A 27,665-nucleotide genomic window follows, 5' to 3' on the forward strand; every position below is an offset into this window, starting at 1 on the left:
ACTCAGGAAAAGATAAAGACTAATACTACTTGATTTAAAGACTCAAAAACTACAGCAATTAAGTCAGTGTGATATTGATGTCTGTGCTTATTCACTCAGTTGTGCCCAACTCTTTGTGACCCTTTGGACTGTAGCCTGCCAAGCTCCCTCTGTCCATGGAATTTTTCAGGCAAAAAACTAGAGTAGGTTTCCTTCTCCAATATTGATATATATATATATATAGACAAACAGATCAAGGGAACAGAAGATAGTCAAACAATCCACACATATATGGACGGTTATCCTTTGACAGGGGCACAAAGATAATTCAGTGAAGAAAGAATAGTCTTCTCAACAATGCTGGGAAATTTGGATATCTATAGGCAAATAAATAAACATGGATATATAATTTTGCACCATATACAAATATTAACTCAAAATGAATCATAAACCTAAATATAAAACTTAAAAGTATATAGCCTCTGGGAAAAAACATAGGAAAAAACCTTTGTGACCTCACCTTGAGTTGGGCAAAGACTTCTTAGATATGGTACCAAAAGTACAACTTGCAAAGATCAAATTAATAAATTTATCCATCAAAACTAAAAAATTCTACTCTTCAAAAAATATCATTAAGAGATTGAAAAGATAAGTCACAGAAGGCAAGAAATATTTATTTAAAAACTAGCTTATAAAGAACTTGTATTCAGAATATACAAAAAATACTAAATAAGATAAACAGCTCAATTACAAATAAATGAACAGGTGAAAAGATTTACTCACTTCACCAAGTAAGATGTATTAGTGGTACATATGTCTTGAAAAGATGCTCAATATCACTAAGCACCAGAATAGTATGAATTAAAACTACAATAAAATAATACTACCTATCTATTCAAATGACTGAAATGAGAAAGATCGATTATACCAAGGATTGGAAGAATTAGAACTCTCATTACATTGCCAGTTGACAATGACTGTGGAAATTTAATTCAGTGTCTTACATTGCTGATGGACATTTGTATCACTTTCAGCTTTTGGCTACTACAAACAAAGCATCTCTACATTGTGTTCAAAGACTGTACCAAATGATTTATACCTACTCCAAGGTATTACCCAAAAGAAATGAAGGCATATATCCATACCAAGACTTTCACACAAACTCTCAGAGCAACTTTATTTGTAATTGCTAAGACCCGGAAACAATCCAAGTATCCATAAATAGATGAAAGAATAAATAAATTACAGTATATCTATAGAACAGAATACTACCCAGCACTAAAAAGAAATGAATCAATAATATATTTGACAATATGGATAAATCCCAAAGTGATTATGCTGAGTGAAAGAGACCAGAAACAAAAAAGAACACATTGTGATTGCATATGTGTTAATATAAAGCTCTAGAAAATGCAAACCAACCTAAAGTGACTGAAAGTAGTCCAATGGTTACCCGAGGGTGGGCGGAGGCGTGCAGGTAGGAATGGCTAGGAGGAATTACAAAGGGACATGAGCAAATATTTATACATGATGAACAAGTTCACTATCATGATTGATGTGATTTCATGATTTTAGACATATGTCAGTACCTATCAACTCATACCCTTAAATATGTGCAGTTTGTTTTATGATAATTTTACCTCAGTAAAGCTGTTCTTAAAAAAGGAAAGGTAGAATGTGAGAAGAACTTCCAGACAGGGCCAAAGAGACCTCTCTCTATACAAATAGGACATAATAAAAAACCTGAGCTAACACTAAGACACTATAAACATGCTTTGCAATTTCAGTAAGTGTGGTCATTGGAGAGTGGGTTCTCCAAATGTTTTTGAAGATATTTGTTTTAGAGCCTCCCAAGACATATTTATTTGGGGAAATGTTAATACGACAAACTCACAATGCAATGTTCCACACTAAGCTTCTCTACAAAGTAAACGACATATACAAGGAAAGCAATGAAATTGACTATTGTAATGGATCCCACACAAGGGATTGTAATACCATCTGTGGAGCACATAATCCTATTCATTTATTTAAAAATGGAAAGTTTTCAGCTTAATTCCACACATACACAGGCATTAGCTCTTCTGGCCACAACTCCCACATTGTGTCTCTTTAAGTTAAATCAGATTTGAATAATATAAGTAACATGATCCTAATGGACCAGAGTTTCAAAAAGTTAACAAGTGCTGAAATAAACTCTAATTCTCCTAAGCACAAATTCCTAACAACTCAGCCTACAAACTGGTTTGATGACACAACTGCAAACCGATTCAATTTGAGAAGGATTTCAGAATCATCAGGAGACAGTTGAGAGAAGAAACCAGAAGGAAGGTACCTTCATTTGGGATGAATTATTTTCCTTCCTGTCTGGTCATGCTTGTATCTACTGGGAAAGCAGGGCGATTCTGTGGGAACTGTCACAGCAGGCTCTTCTGTTTTTAGAATGGCATTCCTCTTGGTCTGACCACTTTCTACGGAGCCATGGAATTCCGTGACAAATATTCCTTCCCACAGCATGCTTTGCACCCCCGTGACATTTCTCTGCCCTATTTCATTGTGCTGATACTTGTTTCCAGACAATTTGCTTCTGGCTATCCAACATGTTTGAATCGCATGTTAATAATACAGGCCAGCTCCGGGGAAAGTGAAGAGGGCAGTGATGGTCATAGTTGCCACTTTTCCCACTCCTCCTGGGTGATGGCCCCTGGACATTTCCTTTTGGACTCTGGTGCCCTCGTATCCTCTTTGCTCTCCTTCTCTGTCAACACTAACTTGAGAATAAATGGAGTTCTCATAGCCAAGGATCAATGACTAATTATAGCAACTAAGGTTATTTCCCTTGTCAGGGACATTTGCATTTCACTATGTAAGCCTTAAGCCAAATGTCTATATTAAGTGGCAGAAGTTCTTCAGAAAGGGGAGGATCAAACATCTAAAAGGAATCTGGCAGCAGGATCATTGCTACTAGAAGGGCTCATAAAAACCAGGGAACACAAACTCAAATGCCTGCAGGAGCCAGGGGGATCAATGAAAAGAGTAAGTAGGTCAATAAAGGCTTGGAAAATCCAGACAGCATGTGCTCATTTAAAAAGGAGCAGCTCCAGGGGGGTCAAAAGGTACAAACTGCCAGTTATAAAATAAAAATAAGTCATGGGAATGTAATGTATAGGATGGTAACTATACTTAATAATCCTGTATAGCATATCTGAAAGTTGCTAAGAGAAAAGACCATAAAAATCCTCACCACAAGAAAAAACCATTTTGTAACTATGTGTGGTGACAAGCATTAACTAGTCCTACTGTGGTGATCATCTCACAATATATACAAATATTGAATCATTATGCTATACACCTGAAACTAACATAATATATCAATTATATCTTAATTAAAAATAAATAAATAAAAGGGTAGGCTCTGATAGGCAATAGTGTCTCCTGCCTATTGCCACATAAGAAGATCAAGCCAGTGTTACTAATCTCTTGATGTTTCTGTAGAAGATAAAAGTCCTAGGTTTCATGTTAAAAGTTCTTTAAATGCAAATATTAAGTGGACCAAACAAAACATGACTATGTGTCAAATCATTCAGCCTGCTAGTTTGCCACCTCCAACAGAGAGTATTGGCCTGCTTTATAAATACATCAGTGACAGTCTTAGAATGTTCAGAATGAAGAGCCATAAAGCTCTTTGACAGATTGCATTTTAAACTTGTCCATCCTTTTCTCTTAATTTTAGTATTGACTCTTGTACTAACTGCAAATCTATGATTTATACAGCCGTTTTGAATTTAATATCAAAATTAGCTTCATATACAGAAGCAGATAACCCACTGACAACTTCGCTTTTGGTAGACAACCATTTGCCATGAAATAGCTCTATGAATAATAGTTTGATACTTGGAAGACAGGCCCAGCCAATGCTGTACCAATTGATGAAGATAGTAAATAGGTGTATTATCTATACATTGGTGAAGGGAAGGAAGTGTCTGTTTTATCCTGTCATGACTCAACTAAAATTTCTTTCTTGAGTTGTTTAAACAGACATTATTACTGTCCTTAGAGGAAATTGCAGAGTGACACAACCAACACACCTGAAAAAGACATCTATCATGGTATCCCCCTTCAAAAACAATAACTCAGCACTCACCCACAGATAAAAAAGCCTTTGTGGGAGCTATGGGATCCAACACCATATACTAAGGGGCCCAGAAGCAGTCTCACCTAACTGCGCATCAAGTAATAGGCACACAGACCTGTTCCCAGTTGTGGTCACTGAGTGGCCTGTGAACACTCCAGTCCATCTTGGCCATGGTCTAGGAACCCAAGAGAACAATGTATTAGACAATAACACCTGGATGAGATAGCCTTTAAGAAGTACCAGGTGCCCAGAGGATAAGCTCCAGCACATCACTGGAGAAAAAAATATGTATATATCAGTTTGAACACAATGGAGAGGGTAAGAAGAATGGTTAGACTTTATGTGCACCACCCTGTCCATAGCGCAAGTTGAGAGAGTCCTTCTCATCCTGTGATTGCTCATGTCGGGGAAAACTAGTGCATATGAATGAGTGGAGCTTCCCCCCAGCTGTGTAGGACTTTGTCAGAGAGGCCCCTCTCTCTCTTACTATGTTCAAGAGTATGGAGTTGTGAGCTACATGACCAGAGGGAGGGAAGAAGACTGGGAGAAAAGCAGAAAGAAATCTCAGAGGGCATTAAAGAAATGTGGATCCAACTGTGCGTGTCACAGAGTCTATCACGAAGCCCACTCATGTGCCAAAGCGGACGTGGAGCCTGTGGATACCCCCAACTGGTCCATGGGCACTCCCAGTATTCTGTGCTCCTCAACCAATGCCACCCCCTACTGTTTATCCAGCTTACTGTGCAAGCTGCCAACAGAGGCTGAGAATGAGCTTTGGCAAACTGCTACTGAACGTATGAAGAAAGCTCGCCTCAATCTGTGGACGAGGGAGAGATCCCAACTTGAGATTTAGCTCTCCCCTTGGAAAAGCAAAAGGCAAGGCGTCAGTCCCAAGCCTGCTGCACTGTAGAATGTAGAGAAGCTATGCAAGTTTAAGACTTCTCACACAGAGGGAGCAGGAAGCATGGAGCAGGCACATCAATCAGTTCAGTTCAGTTGCTCAGTCGTGTCCGACTCTCTGCGACCCCATGGACTGCAGCATGCCAGGCTTCCCTGGCCATCACCAACTCCCAGAGATTACTCAAACTCATGTCCATCGAGTCAGTGATGCCATCAAACCATCTCATCCTCTGTCGTCCCCTTCTCCTCCTGCCTTCAGTCTTTCCCAGCATCAGGGCCTTTTCAATGAGACAGTTTTTCACATCAGGTAGCCAAAGTATTGAAGCTTCAGCTTCAGCATCAATCCTTCCAATGTATATTCAGAACTGATTTCCTTTAGGATGGACTGATTTGATTGTCTTGCAGTTCAAGGGACTCTCAAGAGTCTTCTCCAACCCCACAGGTCAAAAGCATCAATTCTTCAGCGCTCAGCTTTCTTTATAGTTCAACTCTCACATCCATACATTTCTATTGGAAAAACCATAGCTTTGACTTGACAGACCTTTGTTGGCAAAGTAATGTCTATGCTTTTTAAAATGCTGTCAGGTTAGTCATAGATTTTCTTCCAAGGGGCAAGCGTCTTTTAATTTCATGGCCGCAGTCACCATCTGCAGTGATTTTGGAAACCAAGAAAATTAAGTCTCTCACTGTTTCCATTGTTTCCCCATCTATTGATCAGTTCCCCATCTATTCCCCATCTACTGATTAGTGATCAATGCAAAGAAATAGAGGAAAACAAGAAGAGGTGGCAAGAATACACAGAAGAAATACACACAAAAAAGATGTTCATGACTCAGATAACCATGATGGCATATCAACAGAAGGTCTCAGAAAGTCTCAGAATCCCCTACAGAGCTGACAGAAGACATTTTTATCTACCAAAATCAGTAAGGAAAGACGGAGGAGGTGACTGCTACTGCAAAAGTGAAAACAGAAACAAAGAGTTCAAGGAACATTAAATATCAAGGAGACATGACATCACCAAAGAAGCATAATAATCTCTGGTAACCAACATCAAAGACATGGAGGCCTGAGATTTACCTAATAAAGAATTCAAAACAGCTTTTTAAAAAGAAGCTCAATGAACTACAAGAAAACATGGAAAGACAATTCAGTAAGATCAGGATAAACACACAAACAAGACGCTTAATAAAGCAATGGAAATCATAAAAAAAAGAACCAAACAAATTCTGGATCTGAAGAATATAATGAATAAAATGAAAAATAAAGAACAATACAATAGAGAGCATCAACAAAGGAATTTATCAAACAGAAAAAAGAATCTGTGAAAAGGAAGACAGACATTTTAATATCATCTTGTCAGAGGAGAACAAAGGAAAAAAGAATAAAAAAGAGTTAAGAAAGCCTATGTTATCTATAGGGTACCATAAAGGGAATCAATGGCAAATCATGAAAGGAAAGGGAGGGAAAAGGAAGCAGAAAGCTTATTTAAATAAATAATGGCTGAGAACGTCCTAAGTATAAGAGAGATTTGGATATTTAAGTACATGAACCTCATAAGTCACCAAACAAATTTGACTTAAAGAGATCTTCTTTAAGTCACATTATTTAAAAACTGTCAAAAATTTAAGACAAAGAGAGAATCTTCAAAGCAGCAGCAGAAAATAAACTTGTAACTTACAAAGGAGCCCTCATAAAACAATGGGCTGATGTCTCAGTAGAAAGCTTAAAAGCCTGGAGATAATGATGTATTCAAAGTCTCAAAAGACAAAAACCACTAAGTGAGAAAACTCTATCCAGCAGTTGTCCCTCAAAATGCAGGAGAAATAAAAAACTCTCCCAGAGAAACAAAAGCTGAAGGAGTTCATCACCATCGTTAACTTCCTTTAAGAAATTCTAAAAAGCTTTCTAAGTCTGTGAGTCTCTTTCTGTTTTTTCAGTAAGTTCATTTGTTTCATTTCTTTTTAGATTCCACATTTAAGGATGTCATGATATTTCTCTCCAATACAAAATAAAAAGTTTTAAGTTTGGGGGGAAAATGCTAAAAAGAGTTCTTTGAGCTGAAATAAAGGGATGCTAATTATTAACATAAAAATATATAACACACTGGTAAAGGCAAGTATAAGTCAAATTTAGAATACTCTGATACAAACAGGATACATGCACTCCCAATTCACTACTTATTATTATATATATCACTAGTAATTCACATAAGACATGGAAATAAACAAAATGCCCACCAATGGATGCCTAAAAGAAATGAAAATAATCCTAGAAACATACCAACTTCCAAGACCAAGTCAAGAAGTAGATAATCAGAGCAGACCAATTACTAAAGAATCTGAATCAGCAACTAAAAATCTTTCAACAAAGTCCAGCACTGGACAGTTTCATGTGATAATACAACCAAACATATAAAGAGGTAACACCTATCCTTCTCAAACTCTGCTAAAACTCCCAAACTCATTCTACAAGGCCATCACTTGTTCTTCAGTTGTTAAGTCATGTCTGACTCTTTGCAGTCCCATGGACTGCAGCATGCCAGACTTCCCTGTCCTTCACTATCTCCTGGAGTTTGCTCAGATTCATGTCCATTGAGTCAATGATGCTATCTAATCATACCTGTTGCCAAAACCAGACAAAGACTCTCAAAAAAACAATTACAGGCCAATATTTCTGATGAATAAATATACAAAATCCACCCCCCCAAATATTAGCAAACTGAATTCAGAAAGGATCATACACTAAAACAGGTACATGAAAAGGTGCTTGTCATCACAATTAACAGGAAAATGCAAATCAAAACCACAAGGAGGCATCACCTTACCTCACAACTGTCAGAATGGCTAGCATCAAAAAATGAGATAAACAGTGTCCGTAAGGATATAGAGAAAACGAAACACTTTTGCACTGATAGTGGGAATGAAAATTGATATGGTCACTATGGAAAATAGTATGTAGGCTACTGAAAAAATTAAAAATTGAACTTCCATATGATTCAGGAATCCTATTTCTGAGTACATATACAAAGGAAATAAACTCAGTATCTCAAAGAGACATCTGCACTACTCTGTCTAATGCACAACCATTCATAGTAGCCAAGATGTGAAAATAATCCAAATTTCCTTTGGCTGATGAGTGGAGAAAAATACATGAGATCATATATGTGTGTATATATATGTGTATATATGTGGGTGTATACATATACACCCACATACACACACACATATATTCAACGAACTAATACTTATCCATAAAAAAGAAGGAAATTCTGCCACTTGTAACAACATGGATGGCCCTAAAGGCATTATTCTAAGTGATGTAAGTCAGACAGAGAAAGAGAAATGCTGTATGATATCATTTATATGTGGAATCAGAAAAAGATGGACTAATAGTAGAATGGTGGTTTCCAGGGGGTGGGAGTGAGGAAAATAGGGGGCTGTTTGTCCAAGGGCACAAACTTTCAGTTGTAAGATGAATAATTCCTTGGAAGCTAATGTACAGCAGAGTGATTTTAGATAACAACATTGTACTGCATGCCTACAAGCTGAGAGTAAACTTTAAATCTTCTCACTACAAAAAATGAATGGTGATTATGTTAGATGAAGGAGCTGTTAACTAACCCTCTATGGTAATCATTTTTCAGTATGTAAGTCTATCAAATCATCACACTGTATACCTTAAACTTACACAGTGTTACTTGTCAATAATATCTCAATAAAGTTGAAGAAAACAAGAAAATTAACATTTAAAGAGTTTCTGATAAAGTTAAATATTTATAATTACCAGTCTAAGGTTATATAAAAGCAAACCAAAGGTCTTACAGCATCATTTCCCAAATAAGTAGACTCTGGAAACTATCAGTCCTATTCTGTTCTTAGAAGAAATAGAAAAGAGGGGAAAAGCGGTAGGGAATTACATGGTCAAGTAAGTTTGAGACACGCCTTTACTCCAACAAAAATTTAAAAGTCAAATTTAAATTTTTGAGAAAGGGAATCTAAGACAAGGCACTTTCCAATTTTACTGGCTGAATGCAACAGTGAATTCTGCAAAGAGTACTCAGTAGCTTACCCCAGGGCCATGCAACTACACATGATGCCCAGGGGGTCCAAGTCTCTGGACACCTATTCTCTTCTCTGGATCAACAGTCGGATTTCATCTGAAGTAGCACATTTCTTTTCCTGTCCCTTGATTACATGCTAAGTTCAATCAACTGATTCAGTTGTTTTTAAAGCCTAGGGCTTCCCTGGTGGCTCAGTGGTAAAGAATCCGCCTGCCAGTGCAGGAGATGCAGGTTCGATCCATGGATCAGGAAGATCCCCTAGAGACGGGAATAGCAACCCACTCTAGTATTCTTGCCTGGGAAATCCCATGGACAGAGGAGCCTAGAGGGTTATGGTCCATGGGGTCGCAGAGTCGGACACAGCTTAGCAACTAAAACAAACAACAAAATTAAAGTTTAAACCTCAGTGTGGCATATCTATAGACTTCCCATAACAGCCTTTGCTTCTCCAATGAGCCCAGCTGGTCAGGGAGGCCGACCTTCACACCCTGCTGCCCTCTGTAACCTAAGACGGCTGCTTTTCTCTGTGGTGGTTCTCTTGGAACTCTAGATAATTTCCTTTCAATCTTTTTAAGAATTACTCATCAAGGAAAAAAAGAAAAAAAAAAAAACCTACATCTGGGACTTGGGCTATTACTGTAGCTTCAGGAAAGAACCCGGGCTTCCCTGGTGGCTCAATGGGAAAGAATCTGCATGCAACACAGGAAACCTGGGTTTGATCCCTGGGTCAGGAAAATCGCCTGGAGAAGGAAATGGCAACCTATTCCAGTATTCTTCCCTGGAGAATCCCATGGACCGAGGAGCTTGGGGGGCTGCAGTCCATGAGGTCACAAAGAATCAGACACAACTGAGCAACTACACTTTCAGGCTTGCGTAAGATTATGTCCTGGAGGAGGCAATGGCACCAATATTCTTACCTGGAGAATCCCATGGACAGAGGAGCCTGGCGGGCTACAGTCCATGGAGTCACAATGAGTCGGACATGACTGAGGGACTGAACACACACACCAGGGAAGATCAGTACTCACAGAGCACTGCCTGTATCAGTCTCTCTCTTCAGCATCTGTGTATGTGGTTGGAGGGGTGTACTAATTTACCACTGGATTATTTGTGAAAGTGCTGACAGCAGCTATCCCAGACTGAAAAATGCAAGTTCATCATCACCCGGTCATGTCAATATTTTGTGGTTGGTCACTTAGATCAAAATGTAATTTTCCCATTACTTTTAAATTAGGTCTCTCTAAAAAGTTATAGTGCAACAAAAAAAATTGCTTCTCAGTTCTGAGCATTTATATTAGCTATTATCTATCCCCATAAGGAGACTGCATACATGATTGGAACTGTAAAAATTCTCCCTGTCTGCAAAGACTGAAATAGCAGAACCTAATTTTCTAGAGATAAGGTAAAGCTTTCCATTGTTTTCCTTTGGCCCTGTCTCCATGGGACTCTAAAGTCAAACTTTCTTAAGGAAAACACAGGCAGAAGACAAGATTTCCATCTGTTTAGATGGAGGCTAAACATAGAAGTTTTATTATCATTATTAAATTCAGGGTTTCTATCTATAAAATCTGAAGTAGTCAGCATGCATTATAAGCAATAAAACAAAAAAGTTTTCCTGCATTGTTTATCAGATTTCCAATCTTCACTACTAGCAGATACCAAAGACCCAAATCAGAAAACATAAGTTAGATTCTAATAGATGTGTGGGAAAATTGGAATTTCTGCTGGTGCAGTATGCAGACAAAGAATCTTTCCCAGTATTTACTGGTACATTCCTCTGAACCAAGTCGGGCTCCATGGCAACAGAAGGCAGGGTCCCTATGGAAACATGAAAAAATCCACTGCCAGTGGCAGAAAGGGCATCACGGGTAGGTGTACTTAGGAACATACCATCTGGTTTTGCTGTCAGTTCAGGGTCTCTTTGGATAGCGTAACAGGATTGTCTCACTTTTATCTGTACTCAAAAGGGTCTGCTTAAAAGAGTCTACACACCAAGGTGGTTTGGAAATAGTTGACAAGATCACAACTTTATTATTAAACAAGCCTGTGAGTGTGGGAGTCAGACAAATCAGGAACAGAAAGCTCTGATTGCCTTCAACTTCAGAGAGGTGCTCCCTCTCCCTGAAATCCTTACCATGTTCCCCGAATGCCCCAGAAAAGCACCGCTCGCCCCAAAACAGTCCTCTGCCAAAGGCTGAATCTTCACAGCCCCAAACAAGGCTTTTGCCCTGTACTCTAGCTCTTCTCATCCAGGAAAATCTGAGTCCAAAACTTTTCAGCAGCAGCAGATCAAAATGACATGAAGCCTGGACAAAGAATTAAATGTGTCCCTCTACCATCTCCCTTGGACAGCAAAGAGATCAAACCAGTCAATCCAAAAGGACATCAGCCCTGAATATTTATTGGAAGGACTGACACTACAGCTGAAGCTCCAAAACTCTGGCCACCTGATATGAAGAGCCAACTCATTGGAAAAGACCCTGATGCTGGGAAAGATTGAGGGCAAGAGGAGAAGGGGGTGACAGAGGATGAGATGGTTGAATGGCATCACTGACTCAATGGACATGTGTTTGAGCAAACTCAGGGAGATAGTGAAGGACAGGCAAGTCGGACACGCTGCAGTTCACAGGGTTGCAAAGAGTTTGGCACGTCCGAGCAACTGAACAACAGCAACTCCATCATCTCCAGGTGAGGGAAACAAGAACCCACAGGAAGTTCTTTCCAAAAGCCTTGCCCGTTCGGCCAGTCCCCCAAACCTGTATTTCCCCTCCAGTGGCTGACAGTGGGGCAAAATTGAAAATGTTTTTCCATTCCTTAAACAAAATTGCTGACAATATCTTCCTGAGTTAGCCTGCCAAATATTCCAGCTGACAAAGAAGAAACTCATTCTTCCTGGAGATAAGGGCAGTAATAGTACATATAACTTCCCAGTTAATTGGAGAAGGTGTAACATGAACCTATGACCAGGTGCATAATTCAGGAACCTCAATTGATATCTCCATGACTTAAGAGGTCCAAAATGTCATAGGATGTCAGAAAGAGTCTAACACAGGGATGGCAAATGTGGGGCACTTGGTCCACCCAATGACTGTGACAGAAATCATTAGTGAGTCATCCTGTTCTCCCTCTTAGCACAGACATGGTCTCATGATGGTCTCACTCTCTTCTAAACATGATGCTCCAAGTAGTGGCTCCTAAGAGATGTTACCCTCTCTCCCCAAAGGGAAACTTTTTGTCAATTCCAGTCCAATATAACATAACATCCCAATATAAAAGAAGACACAGGAAGAAATCTATGAGTTACGTGGCAAACAGCCTACCTGGGCCCCCTGAAGAGCCACTCGGATTGGCGTATCTTTCTCCTGGAAGGAAAATAGTCCTGGGTTAAGTGAGCTGCAGATGTCTTTAAGCTCTTAATCCCAAATTTCAGTTTACAACCCACTGCTTACTGATACATGACATTCAAGCAAGAGTCAAGCTCATTTGCAGGAATTATTTATTACATAAACACAGACCAGAGTTCTAGCTCCTTCTTTGCCTCCAGCCAGTTCAGTTTTTTCACAAAACTGGCCAAGTGAAAAATCAGCTGTGAATATTCATTCAGTGCTATGATAATCAATTGTCACACTGCTCTCTGCTAAGCACAGGAAATCATATACAGTCCAGTGTGTGGGAGTGGAGGCTTCTCATTTACGGTTCCAAAGTTCTCTTACTGAGTGCAAAGACAGCCAGGGCACATCCATGGGAACTGGTCCTCTACCACCAGGGCTGGCCTACAAGACCACAGGGTAGCAACTCAGTCCCCAAACCTCTTCCTATGTCTCCCCTGCAAGCCACACGGGCTGCAAAGCCTCCATCACAGCTTTAACTTGAAGTGAGTGTTTGACCTCCACCATCCAATAAAAGGGGCTTCCCAGGTGGTGCGAGTGGTAAAGAACCCACCTGATAAAGCAAGAGATGTTAAGAGACATGGATTTGATCCTTGGGTTGGAAAGATCCCCTAGAGGAGGACATGGCAACCCACTGCAGTATTCTTGCCTGGAGAACCCCATGGACAGAGGAGCCTGGTGGGCTACAGTCCATGGGACTGCAAAGAGTTGGACATGACTGAAGCAACTTAGCACACATATATGCATCTAAGAAAAGTAGGCAACAGAGTCAAGTTCACCACAGAGGAAACAGTCATCACAAATGTCCTTTCCTCTGCAGCAGCATCCAGCAACAGAAGACGGGGCATAGAGACTAAGGACGGGAGCTGCACTGGGAAAGAGCCCCAAGCCATGCCCTCTGTCCACTCACAGTCCTGCTGCAGGCAGCCCCGCTCCCAGTGATCTGCTTTCTCTGCCATCAGTCACGGACGTGGGAGGCAGAATGCATTTCTAGTCTCATCTTCGGATTAGCCAATCCTTCCCAAGGAGGGACAGTTGCCAACTTCTCATTCTGCTGTTTTGCTGTGAGCTTCTCCTAGTCCCAAGAAACCAAATTTACAAGCAACTCCCACTTGCAAAGAGGTCAGGCACCAAAGACGTGTTTGGAAATCAGTTGTGTGTAAAGCCAACACATCTTCCTAAAGTTCTAATGTTGCTAACAGCGGTTAGATGCCTAGGACAGCCTCAAGTCCCTATTCACTACTCAAGTACAAGAACATGGGGATCACGAGTCTGGGTCTCAACTCCTTTCCACCGACCCACAAGCTCACGTGTCACTGTCTAGGACTGCTGGGGGTGCCCCCACTGCTGCAGGGGAAGAGATCATGGCTCTCTCCTTGGGGTTGATGGTGGGGGCCATGGGAGAAGTCAAGAGGCCACCCTGGCTCCAGGGTGGGGAGAATGGATCCCAGTGACAGTGGTAAGGGTAAGGAGCTCGAAGCACCTGCTGGTCTGACTCCTGGCATTTAATATTCAAGTCTCAGTCTCAAACTATCTCCTTTACCAGCGGGGAAATCAGCCCATTTCTCTCTCCACTGCCACCTATTGTTTCTAAACAGCATTTCTATAGCTGTTTGAAGACAAGCAGTCTTTATCCCCCTTGAAACCAAAAATACAAGTAGCTAACAAATATATATTTCTTAAGAGAATAGCAACACTAGTAAGTAAGGAAATGCAAAGAAAAGCAAGGTACTCTTGTCACTCAGAAGCCTGAAAGCAATAATCATATCTAGTGTTGGTAAGAATACAGGGAAGTGGGCACCCTCATCTATTCCTTGTGGGCAGGCAAGTTGTTAGAACCAATTTAGATAGCAATTTGGAAGTTTGTATCAAAAAGTCTTAAAACGTGACTCAGATTTCTCCTTTCTCCTGATATTCCATTCTTTCCTTCCTATAGAAATATATTTTTACTGGGCTCCTGACCACTCAGAATAAAGATGCCCGTGCAGCTCAATGAGGTCACATAACTAAGTACTCACCAAAGTGGAAATGGAATGGGATCACTTCTAGGAACTCTCCTCAGGAAATAGCTGGCATTGTCATTTGCCTCTTCTACCCACTGCTGGGGACCTAGATTGATGTGAGGAAATCAATAACGGCACATGAAGATGAAGTCTGTACCCTAGAGATGGTGGAGCAGAAAGGTGGAAATTGCTGGGCTTCCTATTGGTTTACCAACCTCTGGACTCAGGTGAGAAAGAAACAAACTTTTATCTCACAGCCAAACCTAATCTTTTCTGATACAAAATACATACTCTTTGTCCGAGAAATCCTACTAAATTTGTCTTATGACTCTTTCATGTGTACAAAGAGATTCAAAATAGTTTAGCGGCTAGAGTGAGCAACATTTAAGTGTCCAACATTAGAATGAGTAGGTAGGCAGGAAGGCAGAAAGGAAGGAAAGAAAGAAGAGAGGAAGAAAATGTAAGTGAGGCAGTCAAAAAGTGAGGAGGAAATAGATGTTAACAGATAACCTTGGAACACTGCATTTAAGCCAGTTTGTGCTAGGCATCTTTTCATTTTAGGAACAAGATCAAAACTTTAAAAGGAAAGAATTATATGAAAGCTTGAGGGATCAAGGTTGAGAAGATGGAAGATAGGAAGGGTCTAAGACTACTGATCTTGAGGAGGAAGAGCCAAACAATGTCTACTCTCATGACTTCAGAGAATACATGGGACCAGCACCAAGGCAAGGCGGAAGAGGATGAACAAGATGACCTCAGAGGTTATTGATTTGGAATTCAAATGTATCCATGACATTGGCAAAATGCAACCAGACAGTAATATTTACAAAGGATGCATGGTCATGAAAGATAAGAACTATATGAAAAGAAAACATAAGTGTAGCAATTACTATGGTGGTTAAAGTTAGGCAAAAAAAAAAAAAAATATATATATATATATATATACACACACACATTTATATATCTTAATGGCAAAAGATACAAAAAATCAATCACTGATGAGTAATACATCTGTCAGGGGAGTTTGGCTTAAGAACAAGTAGGTTTTATTATTTCTATTGTTGTTTTTTTAATTGAAGTAGAGCTGATTTATAATATTGTGTTAGTTTCAGGTGTACAACAAAGTGATTCAGTTATATTTGTCAGATTGTTTTCCAATTTAGGTTATTATAAGATACTGAATATAGTTTCCTGTATTATACAGTAAATCTTTGCTTATCTATTTTATTTATAGTACTGTGTATCTCTTAATCCCATACTCCTAATTTATCCCTCCACCTTCCCTCTCCCCTTTGGTAACAGTAAGTTCTTTTTCTATGTCAAGAAACAACTAGGTTTTGGATTATAACTTGAGTAAATTAAAGTTAATTGCTAATACTAATTGTAAAAGTGATCAGGAAGATAAATTAATAAAAAATTCCTATTTATAATGACATCAAAAAGAATTTAAAACCTAGGAATAATTTCACTAAAGAGGGGAAAGACCTTTACACTAAAAACTATAATAAGTTGATGAAAGAAATTGAAGATACACATACATAAAGCCTGAGTCAAATACATTTGATACATTCCATGCTCATGATTGGAAGAATTTATATTGTCAAATTGTCCATACTACCAAATTTACAGGTTCAATTCAATCTCTATCAAAAGCCCAATGGTATTTTTCACAGAAATAGAAAAAACAGTCCTAAAATTTGTGTGGAACCACAAATGACTCCAGATAGCTACAGTGATCTTGAGAAAGAACAAAGAGGTATCCACACTCTGTGATTTCAAACTTTATTACAAAGTTGTAATAATCAGTATAGTGCTGGCATAAAAACAGACTCATAGATCAGTGGACCAGAATAGAGTCCAGAAACAAACCCATACATATATGGTCAGTTAATTTGTGACAAAAGAGTCAAGAAGATAAAACAGAAAACGAACAATCCTTTCAATCAATGGGGTTCGGAAAACTGTACAACCCTATGCAAAAAAGTGAAACTGGATCATATATTACACCACACACAAAAATCTACTCAAAGTGGATTAAAGACTTGAACGCAAGACCTAAAACCATAAAACTCTTAGAAGAAAACATAGGTGTAAAGTCCTTGACATGGGTTTCAGTGATGATTGTTTGGATTTATACCAAAAGCAAAGACTACAGAAGCAAAAATAAACAAATGAGACTGCATCAAACTAAAAAACTACTGCAAAGCAAACAGCGACAAACCCATCACCAAGCAAAGAGCAAACCTGATTAAAACACAGGCAAAGGATTTGAAAATACCTTTTTCTAAAGAAGGCATATGGATGGCCAACAGGTACACGAAAAGGTGCCCATCATCACTAATCATCAGGGAAACGCAAATCAAAACCACAACGAGATATCACGTCACACTTGTTAGTATAGCTATCATCCAACAGACAAGATACAATAAATGTCAGTGAGGATGTGGGGAAAAGGGAATCCTCATGCAACGTTGGTGGGAATGTAAAATAGGATAGCTACTATGAAAAACTGTATGGAGGTTGCTCAAAACAACAAAAATTAAAAATAGAACTACCATGCTGCAGCTGCTGCTGCTGCTAAGTCGCTTCAGTCGTGGCCGACTCTGTGCGACCCCATGGACTGCAGCCCACCAGGCTCCCCCGTCCCTGGGATTCTCCAGGCAAGAACACTGGAGTGGGTTGCCATTTCCTTCTCCAATGCATGAAAGTGAAAAGTGAAAGGGAAGTCGCTCAGTCGTGTCTGACTCTTCGCGACCCCATGGACCGCAGCCCACCAGGCTCCTCCGTCCATGGGATTTTCCAGGCAAGAGGACTGGAGTGGGGTGCCAGTGCCTTCTCTGAGAACTACCATATGATCTAGCAGTTCCACTTCTGTGTATTTATCTGATGGAAACAAAACACTAACACAAAAAGATTACCTGCATCTCATGTTCACTGAAGCATTATTTACAAAAGTCAACACATGGAAACAACCTAGTGTCTGTCAGTGGATAAATGGATAAAAAAGATGTGATATGCAGATATAGTGGAATACTATTCAGCCATAGAAAGAGTGAAATTTTGCTATTTCCAACAATATGAATAGATCTAGAGGGTATTGTGTGGGTTCAATCCCTGGGTTGGGAAAATTCCCCTGGATGAGGGCATGGCAACCCACTCCAATATTCTTGCCTAGAGAATCCCCAAGGACAGAGGCGCCTGGCAGCATATGGTCCATAGAGTCTCAAAGAGCTGGACAGGACTGAAGCAACTTAGCACGCACACAGAGGGTATGATGCTAAGTGAAATAAGTCAGATCAAAAAAAAGACATATACTGTCTGGTTCTAATTGTATGCGAAATCTAAAAACAAAATGAAAACAGAATCACAGCTACAGAGAACAAGTGAGTGGTTTCTGGCACTGGGGGCTGAGGGTGAAAAGGGTGGAGGGGAATTAAGAAGCAAAACCCTCCAGTTATAAAACAAGCCACATAGATGTAATATATAGCACAAGGAATACAGTTGATAATATTATAATAGCTTTGTAATAATTTTGACAGGTAGTTATTAGATTTATCCTGGAGATTATTTGTTAATATATTCAAATGTCAAATCACTGACCAGAAACTAACATATTTTATGTCAACTCTATTTCAATTTTTCAAGTCAAGAAAATAAATGACATTCCAGTTTTTAAAAATAATGAAACACAATCAGGCAACCACAGGAACTTTGAAAAATGAATAACCTTACAAGTGTAATTTTATGAACAGGTTAAAACCTCACAAAGGAATTACAGACATCTTCATGTCTAGCAATATTTTCTTCTTGGAAAATTTTCCACTCCATTCTTTTTTCCAGGCAGATTCTTAGCAAAGGCTTCTAACCACACTACTCCCAACATTTTTTGTTTTGGCTCTTCCTGCCTGATGGTAAATGTCTGTCTTCTGAACACAGGGCCCTTTACCTAAAGTGTGCTCTGTGACCAGCAGCTTCTGTACAGCCTGAGAGTTTAGCAAAAATGAATAATCCTGGGCAGGATGAAGCACGGGAAGGGAGGGATGGGAAGATGGGACTTGCTCTCCAGGGGAGCTACCTTAGCCACGTAAAAGGAACTATTTTCTCTAATACAGGTTGCTATGTGAACCATCCTTTTCTTGCCTTCTAGGTGAACTAACAAAATCAAACCAAAATTATAACCAATTCGTGTGCTTCAATTCCTTTTGCTAACTTGCTGGGAACAGTTAAAATGGTGACTGAGTTGGGTGCCTGGCAGCAAAACCTAGTTGAAAAAAAAACAGATTATGAAAGCAGAAACAAGAATCATGTGTTCTCTCTTCCTTCTCTATCCAGAAGGGTGTCTCACGAGTGCCAGCTGTTGAGAGAACAGAAGATGTACCAGCGGCATCCCCGAGAACAGGGAAGTAACGGAAGCATGCTTGTCCTCTGGGGTTAACTGTGAAATCAAGACATCAGAGTGGAGAGATACAAAAATACCCTTAAAGAGACTAAACAGCTCCCAGGCCTCTGAGACCAGACAGTGAGCTGATTAAATGTATTAACATATCTGAAGGAAAACTGCAAGAAAAGGAAAATTTTAGTGACAAATGCTAGAGATGGCCATCCAAGCAGTCAGGAGTCATACTGGCTAGTATGAGACTTATCTCAAGGAAGAGTTATAATATCTTTGCCATCACATTATGGCAATAATTTTTAGCTGGTATGACGGTCCTATGGGATTGCCCTGCTTTCTGAGATTAGCTGAATTACTGATGGAGGTACTGGGCTCTGGAAGGCTAGAACCATGAAGCACTGAAATTTCTAACTAACCTTGCTCAGATCCACAATCCCTACATCAGAGGCCAATAAAATTTAGTTTCCCACTTGCCAGATCTTCAAGGAGAGAAGGTATGACTGTGTCAGCACCTCTCCAAGTTCTGTGTAACAATGAATTAGCACTCCGACTTTATATATGAGTCTTAGGGCTTGGATTAACAAAAAAAATCCACAAGATAGAGCTATTTTCTCAGTGTGCTGACAACTAGGCTTGTAGGTTTGAACCCTGGCAAGTACACCAAGATAAGGTCTTCCTGAAGCATCTGGGAAGTGGCCAGCCTGACCAGACAGGCCTCCCCACTCTCCAAGCTGTATTCAAGGCCTTCCTCTGAAAATTTCCCATCAGCCTAGGCCACAGAGATCAGTTTGTGATTATTCTCAAAGATCTTTGATTATAAACATAATTTTTCTTATTCAGCACCATTATTAATCAAACACATGCAAATTAAGAAAAATAGCAAAAGGAAAATTGGCATAAGGTATAAGCAAAAAGATGGGCTTTCCTGGTGGTTCAGTTGGTAAAGAATCCGCCTGCAATGCAGGAAACCTGGGTTCAATCCCTGGGCAGGGAAGATCCCCTGGAGAAAGAAATGGCAACCCACTCCAGTATTCTTGCCTGGGAAATCCCATGAACAGAGTAGCCTGTCCATGGGATTGCAAAGAGTCAGACACAACTTAATGACTAAATCACTACCACCACATAAGCAAAAACACATTCTATACTGCTGGTGGGGGTATAAATTGAAAACACACCAAATATTCTAGGAATATATGTATGCCTCTAACCCAGAAATTCTACTTCTATGAAGGTATCCTTACCTATTAATTATGTAGATGAACAAAGATTTAATCACAATGACATCTCCTAATGTAGTCCATAATAGTTAAAACATGGAAATCATATAAATATTCAAGAGCTGATATCAGTTAAATAAACATCTATAATGCAATAAACACTGACATTTGTAAATTGTTGCAGAAGTACATTTACTGACCAGGAATGACATTCACAATATATTTGCATTTTTTTCTTTTTGCTTAGTTACATTTTCTAATTTCTCTGCAATGAACATTTATTATCATATATAGCCTTGGTTTTGAACTGAATTTGAGATATCACTCTTTCTATATACCCTGGAGAACGGAATGGCAACCCACACCAGTATTCTTGTCTGGAGAATTCCATGGACAGAGGAGCCTGGAGGGCTTCAGTCCATGGGGTCACAAAGAGTCGGACATGACTGAATGATTAACACTACCCCCTTTCTATATAAAGAATAGACCCCAAAGGTTAGAAGGAAGATGGTAGATATACTGGTCCAAGCCTTCTCTCTACTTAGAGCAGATTAGCCTCAAATAGAATTATAAACCCATTTATAAATGGTTTATCCGAGGCCACCCAGTTGAGCAGTGGCCAAGTCAGTGTTATCATTCAGTTCTGTGGAGTCTTAAGCCCAGACATGATCAGAAGTTTCTAGTGCCTCCACGTTAGAGCAGAGTTCTGTCTCTTTTTACTACTCAATACCAGCATCTCATCTCAGAAAGCAAAGGTATCCTTCTAGCTTTTTGTTAAGTCAAAATATTTGAATAAAATCATTTTTAATAATACCTACCTTCAGTGTCTCTAAGAGTCCTACACACAATAGTTAGAAAGCACAATTGCAAACTACATTCCACATGATATTCTAAGATTTCCCAAAGTGTGTCATAAAACATCAAACTTCTCTCAAGACATCTCAAAATGAATCAGTGAGATGGGGAGGGGAGAGAAGAAAGAAATGACAGTGAAAAAAAAAGGTCTACTTTGTGATTCAGACTTACAGCCATCTCATATTGTGAAAGCTCCTTAATAAGCCTTTCAGCCTATGTACCAGAAATGAACATGCTGGCCCCTTGAAAGCTGACTCAAGACTCTGGTGAGTTGCTGCAGGAAGCTTGTATCTCTGTTCTCTTCTCTAGTGACTCCTTGACTGATTTCCAAACAGACTTTTCTTCAAGAATTGTAACGAACATTGCGGCATCCAACCTTGAATCATCTTTCTGTAACTTCTGCTTTCTCCTCAAGTGACTTTCATTTGGAGACTTGTGACAGGACAGAGGGACATAGTGAATGCTTCCCTGCTTACTCAGGCCAAGACAGCAGCAGTGAGTATCAGGGAAGGATCCAAGATGCCCCATCTCCATAGGCCTCAATCTCCATCTCTGTAGGCTGCCATTAACAGATGCAAACCAACACTGGGAAAAATAAATGAACTTCTAGGAAATGTTAAGTCTTACTTACGGACACACATTTCCCTGCTCTCATAAAATCCAGGACAACACTGGGACTTGCGCCTGTACATAGTTTTCTCTCCATGTCGATAGGCAGTCCGATAACTGATTCTATATAGAGGTCAAAAAAAAATCACATCATTACATCTTTTGATCTGCAATTCAGTTAGAAATCAAATACTTATATTTTAATACCAAAAAACTATCAAACATAATATAAATATAAAAAGCAAGGTCCTTCAATATAATAAACAGAAACATGGGATTTATATTTTGAACAATATTATACTAACTCACCAATTTGCTAAGAACACACTGAATGGACACTTAAGTCAACCAGCACTTTTTCCAAGGAATCAGAAGCTTCATGTCTTCCCTACTTCACTTGAGCTATTTTATAAGATATTGATCAGTTTCATATGTATTACTTATCTAATCACTCATCATTTATTTATATAAGTTTTAGAGGAAGAATTCAGAGAAATCCTTTAAAAATCTATGTCAATGCATTTTTACCCTACTACAAAATAGGACACCAAAGGATGAAGACCATTACATATAACTCAAGCTTCATTCATTTACTGATCCATTTATATAACACATGTTTATTGAGCACTTACTATATTCCATGCATTGGGAAAAGAGCTCACAGTGAGTGAAAGAATATAAAGCTCTTGCCCTCAAGGAATTTACATTCTACTGTGGAAGACAGACCTGTATAATTTAAGATATACGTTCAACAAAAATATTATCAAATAGTGGCTGGTAATGATTAAATACTGTCAAAAAATAAAGCCTGAGTAAGGGAATAGATTGTGACATGAAGGAATGCTGGTTTAGACAAAGCAGTCAAGGAAAGTTTGTCCTAAGAAATAATAATGAGTGTGACATCATTTAGTGCCGCATAAATCAGCAGGTACCACATTCCACCCACAACCCAGACAACAAGTATTTTACTAATGAAATCAAGGTAGCACAGTTTTCTTCCATATTAACATGATTATTTAATATAGTGTTTTTGTTTTCTGTTTTCACATTTATAGAAAAAATAAACATGTGGCTTATTTTTCTTAAATTTAATTCAAATTTAAGTTTGTCTAAATTGAATTAGATGTTCAAGTAGAAATATATGCTAAGATAGAGTTTTTTGATATCTGGTGATATCCATATTTTACAGTATCTTCCCAGTTTTGCTCAACAGCTGGGTGACTTCAGCTAATCAAATGATGGTAATCAGTAGATGTTTTCTGTGTAAGTTCCTCAAGGGACAGACAATCTTTTTGTGTTTCCATATCTCCTGCAGCTTGGAACATGGCTACAACAACCACCTGCACTCAATAGCTATTCACTCTATGAATGGGCCCACCTTTTCAAGTGTTTGATATCTCTGACTGTGTCAGACTCCATTCCACTATGCCAAACAAATAAACACATCTGAGCTTCCATTACCTGTGCCGCGTGCATTTAAACCAGTTCAGAATGTCAGTGCAGCTAGTGTAGTAAATTTGATCAAAAGGATGTGGGTATGACTCTTGCACAGTCACGGAGTAGCTGAAAAGAAGAGAAAAGAGAAGCAGTCAGCATTTCTCTTACATTAATGATAGACTATGTACCAAAAAACAGTCACTGGCTAAATTATCTGTACCTACAACTTCACACTGACTTTTAACAGAATCTCCATGTTTTGATGGGTTTCTATTTGAACTTGAACCCTAAAAGTTCCAACATTAAAATATTTAAAACACAAGAGTTTATGCTATAAATTTCAAAAAATTTCTCATTTACTATTCACCCAAAACTCTGATATTACTAAGTTTAAAAGTACACCATTACAGGGACTTCCGTGGTGGTCCAGTGGCTAAGACTCCATGATCACAATGAAGGGGGCCTGGGTTCAATCACTAGTCAGAGAACTAGATCCCACATACTGCAACTAAGAACCAAGACAGCCAAGTAAATAAATATTTTTTAAAAATCACCACATATTTTTCTGTAATTTTTAGTTGCATCCCATACCCTGTGGTCCAGGGATATCAAGACCTTTCAAAAAAAGTTTTCATCATAGGCCTCAATAAATAATAGCCATAGCTGAGCTGGTAAAGAATCCGTCTGCAATGCAGAAGACCTGGGTCAGGAAGATCCCCTGGAGAACAGATAGGCTACCCACTCCAGTATTCTGGCCTGGAGAATTCCATGGACTACGGTCCATGGGGTCACAAAGAGTCGGACATGACTAAGCAACTTTCAATTCAAAAATTAAATAATAAGTGTAATCAGCAAATCTGAGTACATTTTGCTACTGATTTTGGAAAATCAGAAAGTATATTTCTCTGATTGGAACTTCAAATAATTTTCTTTCTTGCACCTTCCCTACTTTCAGGTAATGGAAGAATATATACAGCCTCTACACAGAAGCTACACAGAAGCCTTTAAACCTGATTCTAAACATATGGCTGGGACAATTAGCCTGAAATAATCATACTAACACCCAGATGCTACTTAAGCAGTCTGTTTTCCAATATATTTTCATTAATAGATTCTTGTAAGAGTAAAAACATGCAATCTGATGGGTCTAAGAATGTGGCTGAAAAGATCCAAAAAATATAAAGAATATTCCTTGTTCAATTCCTTACTTTATTTCAAAGCAGTCTATTGCATGCTCAAGAGCTTAGATCTCTTGCCTACAGGAAAATCTGGAGAATCCTCTTTACAAAACAATTTGTTTTATATTTTTTAGCAGTCTCTTAAAGATTTCCACTATAATCTTTAATTCATGCTAACAACAATAATAACAAAAGTGGGCCACAATCATGGACTCACTTGGTGCAGATCAACAGGCCAAGTTCATTAAAAGGAACTATGAACCACAGAAGGTATGGAAGGAATGGGGTTAAAATTTCTACATGAAGAATTCAGATTAGATAAAGAAAACAAACTCTTGATTTGAAAGCTAAGCTGTACTGGCCTCACACACAGTGCTATTTCTTTCTCCAGGTGGTCTCTCTCAGTCGTCATTAGACATCCATGAACTCATCATACTATTCAAACTCTGTGTATTTGATTCTTTGGGACATTGCAACTTGATTTCTAGGTAAATTTAGGGATCCTCCACAGGTTGGAGGCAAATGTAGTAGGTCCTCATGAAAGGATCACTGGATAAGAAGAAGGAAAGATTATTAGCATCTTCATCTGATACTGAGAACCTGGCTGACCTTCAGCAGGGAATCTCATTTCCTTGGATTTATCACATTGTAAAACAATGGGGTAAGAGGTGTTCTTGAAAATCCCTTCCCACTTGGCTTCTGTATTTCTAACATATATTTCACAAAACTACTTCCTTCTTCTCCAGCAGACGACACCTGCAAGAACAGGTTCAGATGAGCATCAAGTATGCAATCACCTACATCGCTGATATAACTCCTTTTGGGTAAACCAAGAGGTCTCTGTTAAAATATAAATTTTCTTGGGACGAAATATCACATGAAGCTGTTTAGATTTTCTTCAGGCCCCTAGCAGTGTCCTGAGGTTTGCTGTGGTTGTTGTCGTTCAGTACCAAGTCGTGTCTGATTCTTCGTGCCTCCATGGACTGTAGCTGGCCAGGCTCTGTGGGATCTCTGTGGTATTTCCCAGGCAACAATACTGGAGTGGGTTGCCATTTCCTTTTCCAGGGCATCTTCCCAACCCAGGGATCAAACCTGTGTCTCCTGCATTGGCGGGCTGATTCTTTACCACTGAGCCACCTGGGAAGCATCCTGAAGTTCACGCTGATGCAAATCCTAAGACTTTCTTCACCAATTCTTTTCCCTCCCTATCCAGAGTGCCTTGGATGACAAGGAGATCAAACCAGTCCATCCTAAAGGAAATCAACCCTGAATATTCATTGGAAGGACTGATGCTAAAGCTGAAGCTGTGGTATTTTGGTCACCTGATATGAAGAGCCGATTTATTGGAAAAGACCCTGACGCTGCAAAAGATAAAAGGCAGGAGGAGAAGGGGATTACAGAGGATGAGGTGGCTGGATGGCATCACTGACTCAATGGAGATGAGTCTGAGCAAGCTCCAGGAGATGGTGAAGGACAGGGAAGCCTGGCATGCTGCAGTCCTTGGGATGGCAAAGAGTCGGACACAACTGAGTGACTGAACAACAAGCCAACAGCTTGCAAATAACTGAATCTTGAGGCCTGCAGCATTATTTCTCCATTCCATTTCTAGTGGAGAGAAAAGTGAATGAGTGTCCTGTGTGTGGACCTACCATCTAGGCAGTCTCACATTACCCATGTGCAAAAACGGAACAACTCTCCACATGTGATTTGGGAATGAAAAAGGAACAATTATAAATTAATGTTTCTTGGGTGAAAAAATGTAATCTACCAGGCTCTACAGTAATAATTTAGCCTAACTAAATTAGTTCATTAGAACTAGATCTGATGCAGTATTCCCATAATTTCACATGCTATGTTATAGTGTTAAGATCCGAATGCCTTGGAGTGTAAAAGCAATAATCAACTAAGGGACCTTGGCCAAATACTCGCCATTGCATATGATGGGGGAGCTGACTCCACAAGCAAATGTGAAAAGTGTTTTCACTAATCCCTTGCAGTCTGGAAAGTTGCCTCAAAAAGGGAAAATGTTAATGCACATGAATTTCCTCTTCTGGACATTTGCTGCTCATTAATAGCTTACATTTGCAGAATGTTTCTCTGCTTTTAGCTCTTCTCTATAAAAGGGTAATTAAACCATTAAGGATTCCAAATCAACAAACATTTATTAAATAAATTCTATGTAATTCCTGCCTTCAAAGGGCTCTTAAAAGAGGCCAACACGTAAAAGCTAAAATAACCTGCTTTTACTTTAACAGAGAAATATATACATTTCAGGGGAAATCAAACCATAAAATTTACCAAGGTTGAGCATTTCTCTCCAGTCTTGACACTTCTCATTAGAATTATTCATAGTTTCAAACTTAATGAACAACAGGCTAAATATAAATTACTTTTCACATTGATCAGATACTGAGGTTTCCACTCAAATTTAAAGGAGACGGATTCTGAGCTTCTTCACCCCAAATTTCCTTTCTGTTCTTTTTCATACATTCTTTTTCTTTTCTAAACAATCTCTGTTTTTTATTTCTCATTTTTAGTGATATTATAATCACACCAGAAAATCTGGAAAACAAATTTTTAAGAAGAAAGGGAGAAAATTGAATAACTCTTACCTAATTACCCATAGCATTTTCCTATACTTCTCTTACCATCCCTAGGGGTTTTTAGCTTTTAGCTTTAGTTTAGCTTTTTTCACTTTTATATTTTCATACTCATGCTAGTCACATAATTTTAAATCTACTTTTTGAATTTAAGGGTATGTCATAAGCACTTTTCCCTGTTAGTAAAATAGTTTTCAAATTATGACTGCCCAATACTTGTGACTACACCTAATTTGCTCAGTACCCACTTATCATTAGACAATCAAGTCGTCATTTTCCAAGGGTCCACTTTATGGAAGCTGTGTGCTCACACCATGAAGACGAAAGTCCCTGAGAACTGGAGGACATCCCCTGCTCCTTAGCACCACTTCTTTGGATAAGAGCTGGGTTGCTGTTTGAACTCAATCAGCACCTCGGCTAACAGTCCACATCACCATGTTCATCTGCAGTTTCGTGGAAAACAATTCTTCCACAGACCGGGATGAGGGCAGGGAGGGGGAGAAGGTTAGGGGATGATTCAAGCGCATTACATTAATTGTGCACTTTACTTCTATTATTATTACATCAGCTCTACGTCAGATCATCAGGCTCTAGATCCTGGAGTTTGGGGACCCCTGGTCTAGTCCAATCCCATTTTCATCACAAATAAGCCTCACTGAGCCCCTGGTACTAGTGGACAGTCTAGAGCCAGCACTTTAACACCATGACCCCCAGACACCATCCTGTAACTCTGCTGCCTCTCAGATATTATAGAATATCGAAAGTAAAAACTGTAGGTCCCAACTGTACACTATTTTCAGGCTCAAGATGCAAAACCCTTTATTTCCTACTTGTTTGTTTAATCTTTTCAAACACACTGAAAACATATCATCACCGTGATTTTAACCTATTAAGTATTATCTGGGAG

At 39.2% G+C, this 27,665-nt stretch overlaps 1 protein-coding gene across 2 annotated transcripts in view; it reads right to left on the reverse strand.

Annotated features, from left to right (window-relative positions):
* The window catches only part of MEGF10 (multiple EGF like domains 10), a 174,671-nt gene that overhangs the window by 98,146 nt on the left and 48,860 nt on the right, over window positions 1-27,665 (reverse strand). For both annotated transcript variants that reach the window (XM_070465081.1, XM_070465082.1), the window contains exons 3-4: window positions 23,005-23,106; window positions 21,566-21,666 (exon numbers count right to left, since the gene is read on the reverse strand). In XM_070465081.1, coding sequence (XP_070321182.1) covers window positions 21,566-21,666; window positions 23,005-23,106 — 203 coding nt within the window. The remainder of the gene's footprint in view (window positions 1-21,565; window positions 21,667-23,004; window positions 23,107-27,665) is intronic.

Source organism: Odocoileus virginianus, chromosome 3 (assembly GCF_023699985.2).
Source record: "Odocoileus virginianus isolate 20LAN1187 ecotype Illinois chromosome 3, Ovbor_1.2, whole genome shotgun sequence".
In the NCBI taxonomy this organism is placed as follows: Eukaryota; Metazoa; Chordata; class Mammalia; order Artiodactyla; family Cervidae; genus Odocoileus; species Odocoileus virginianus.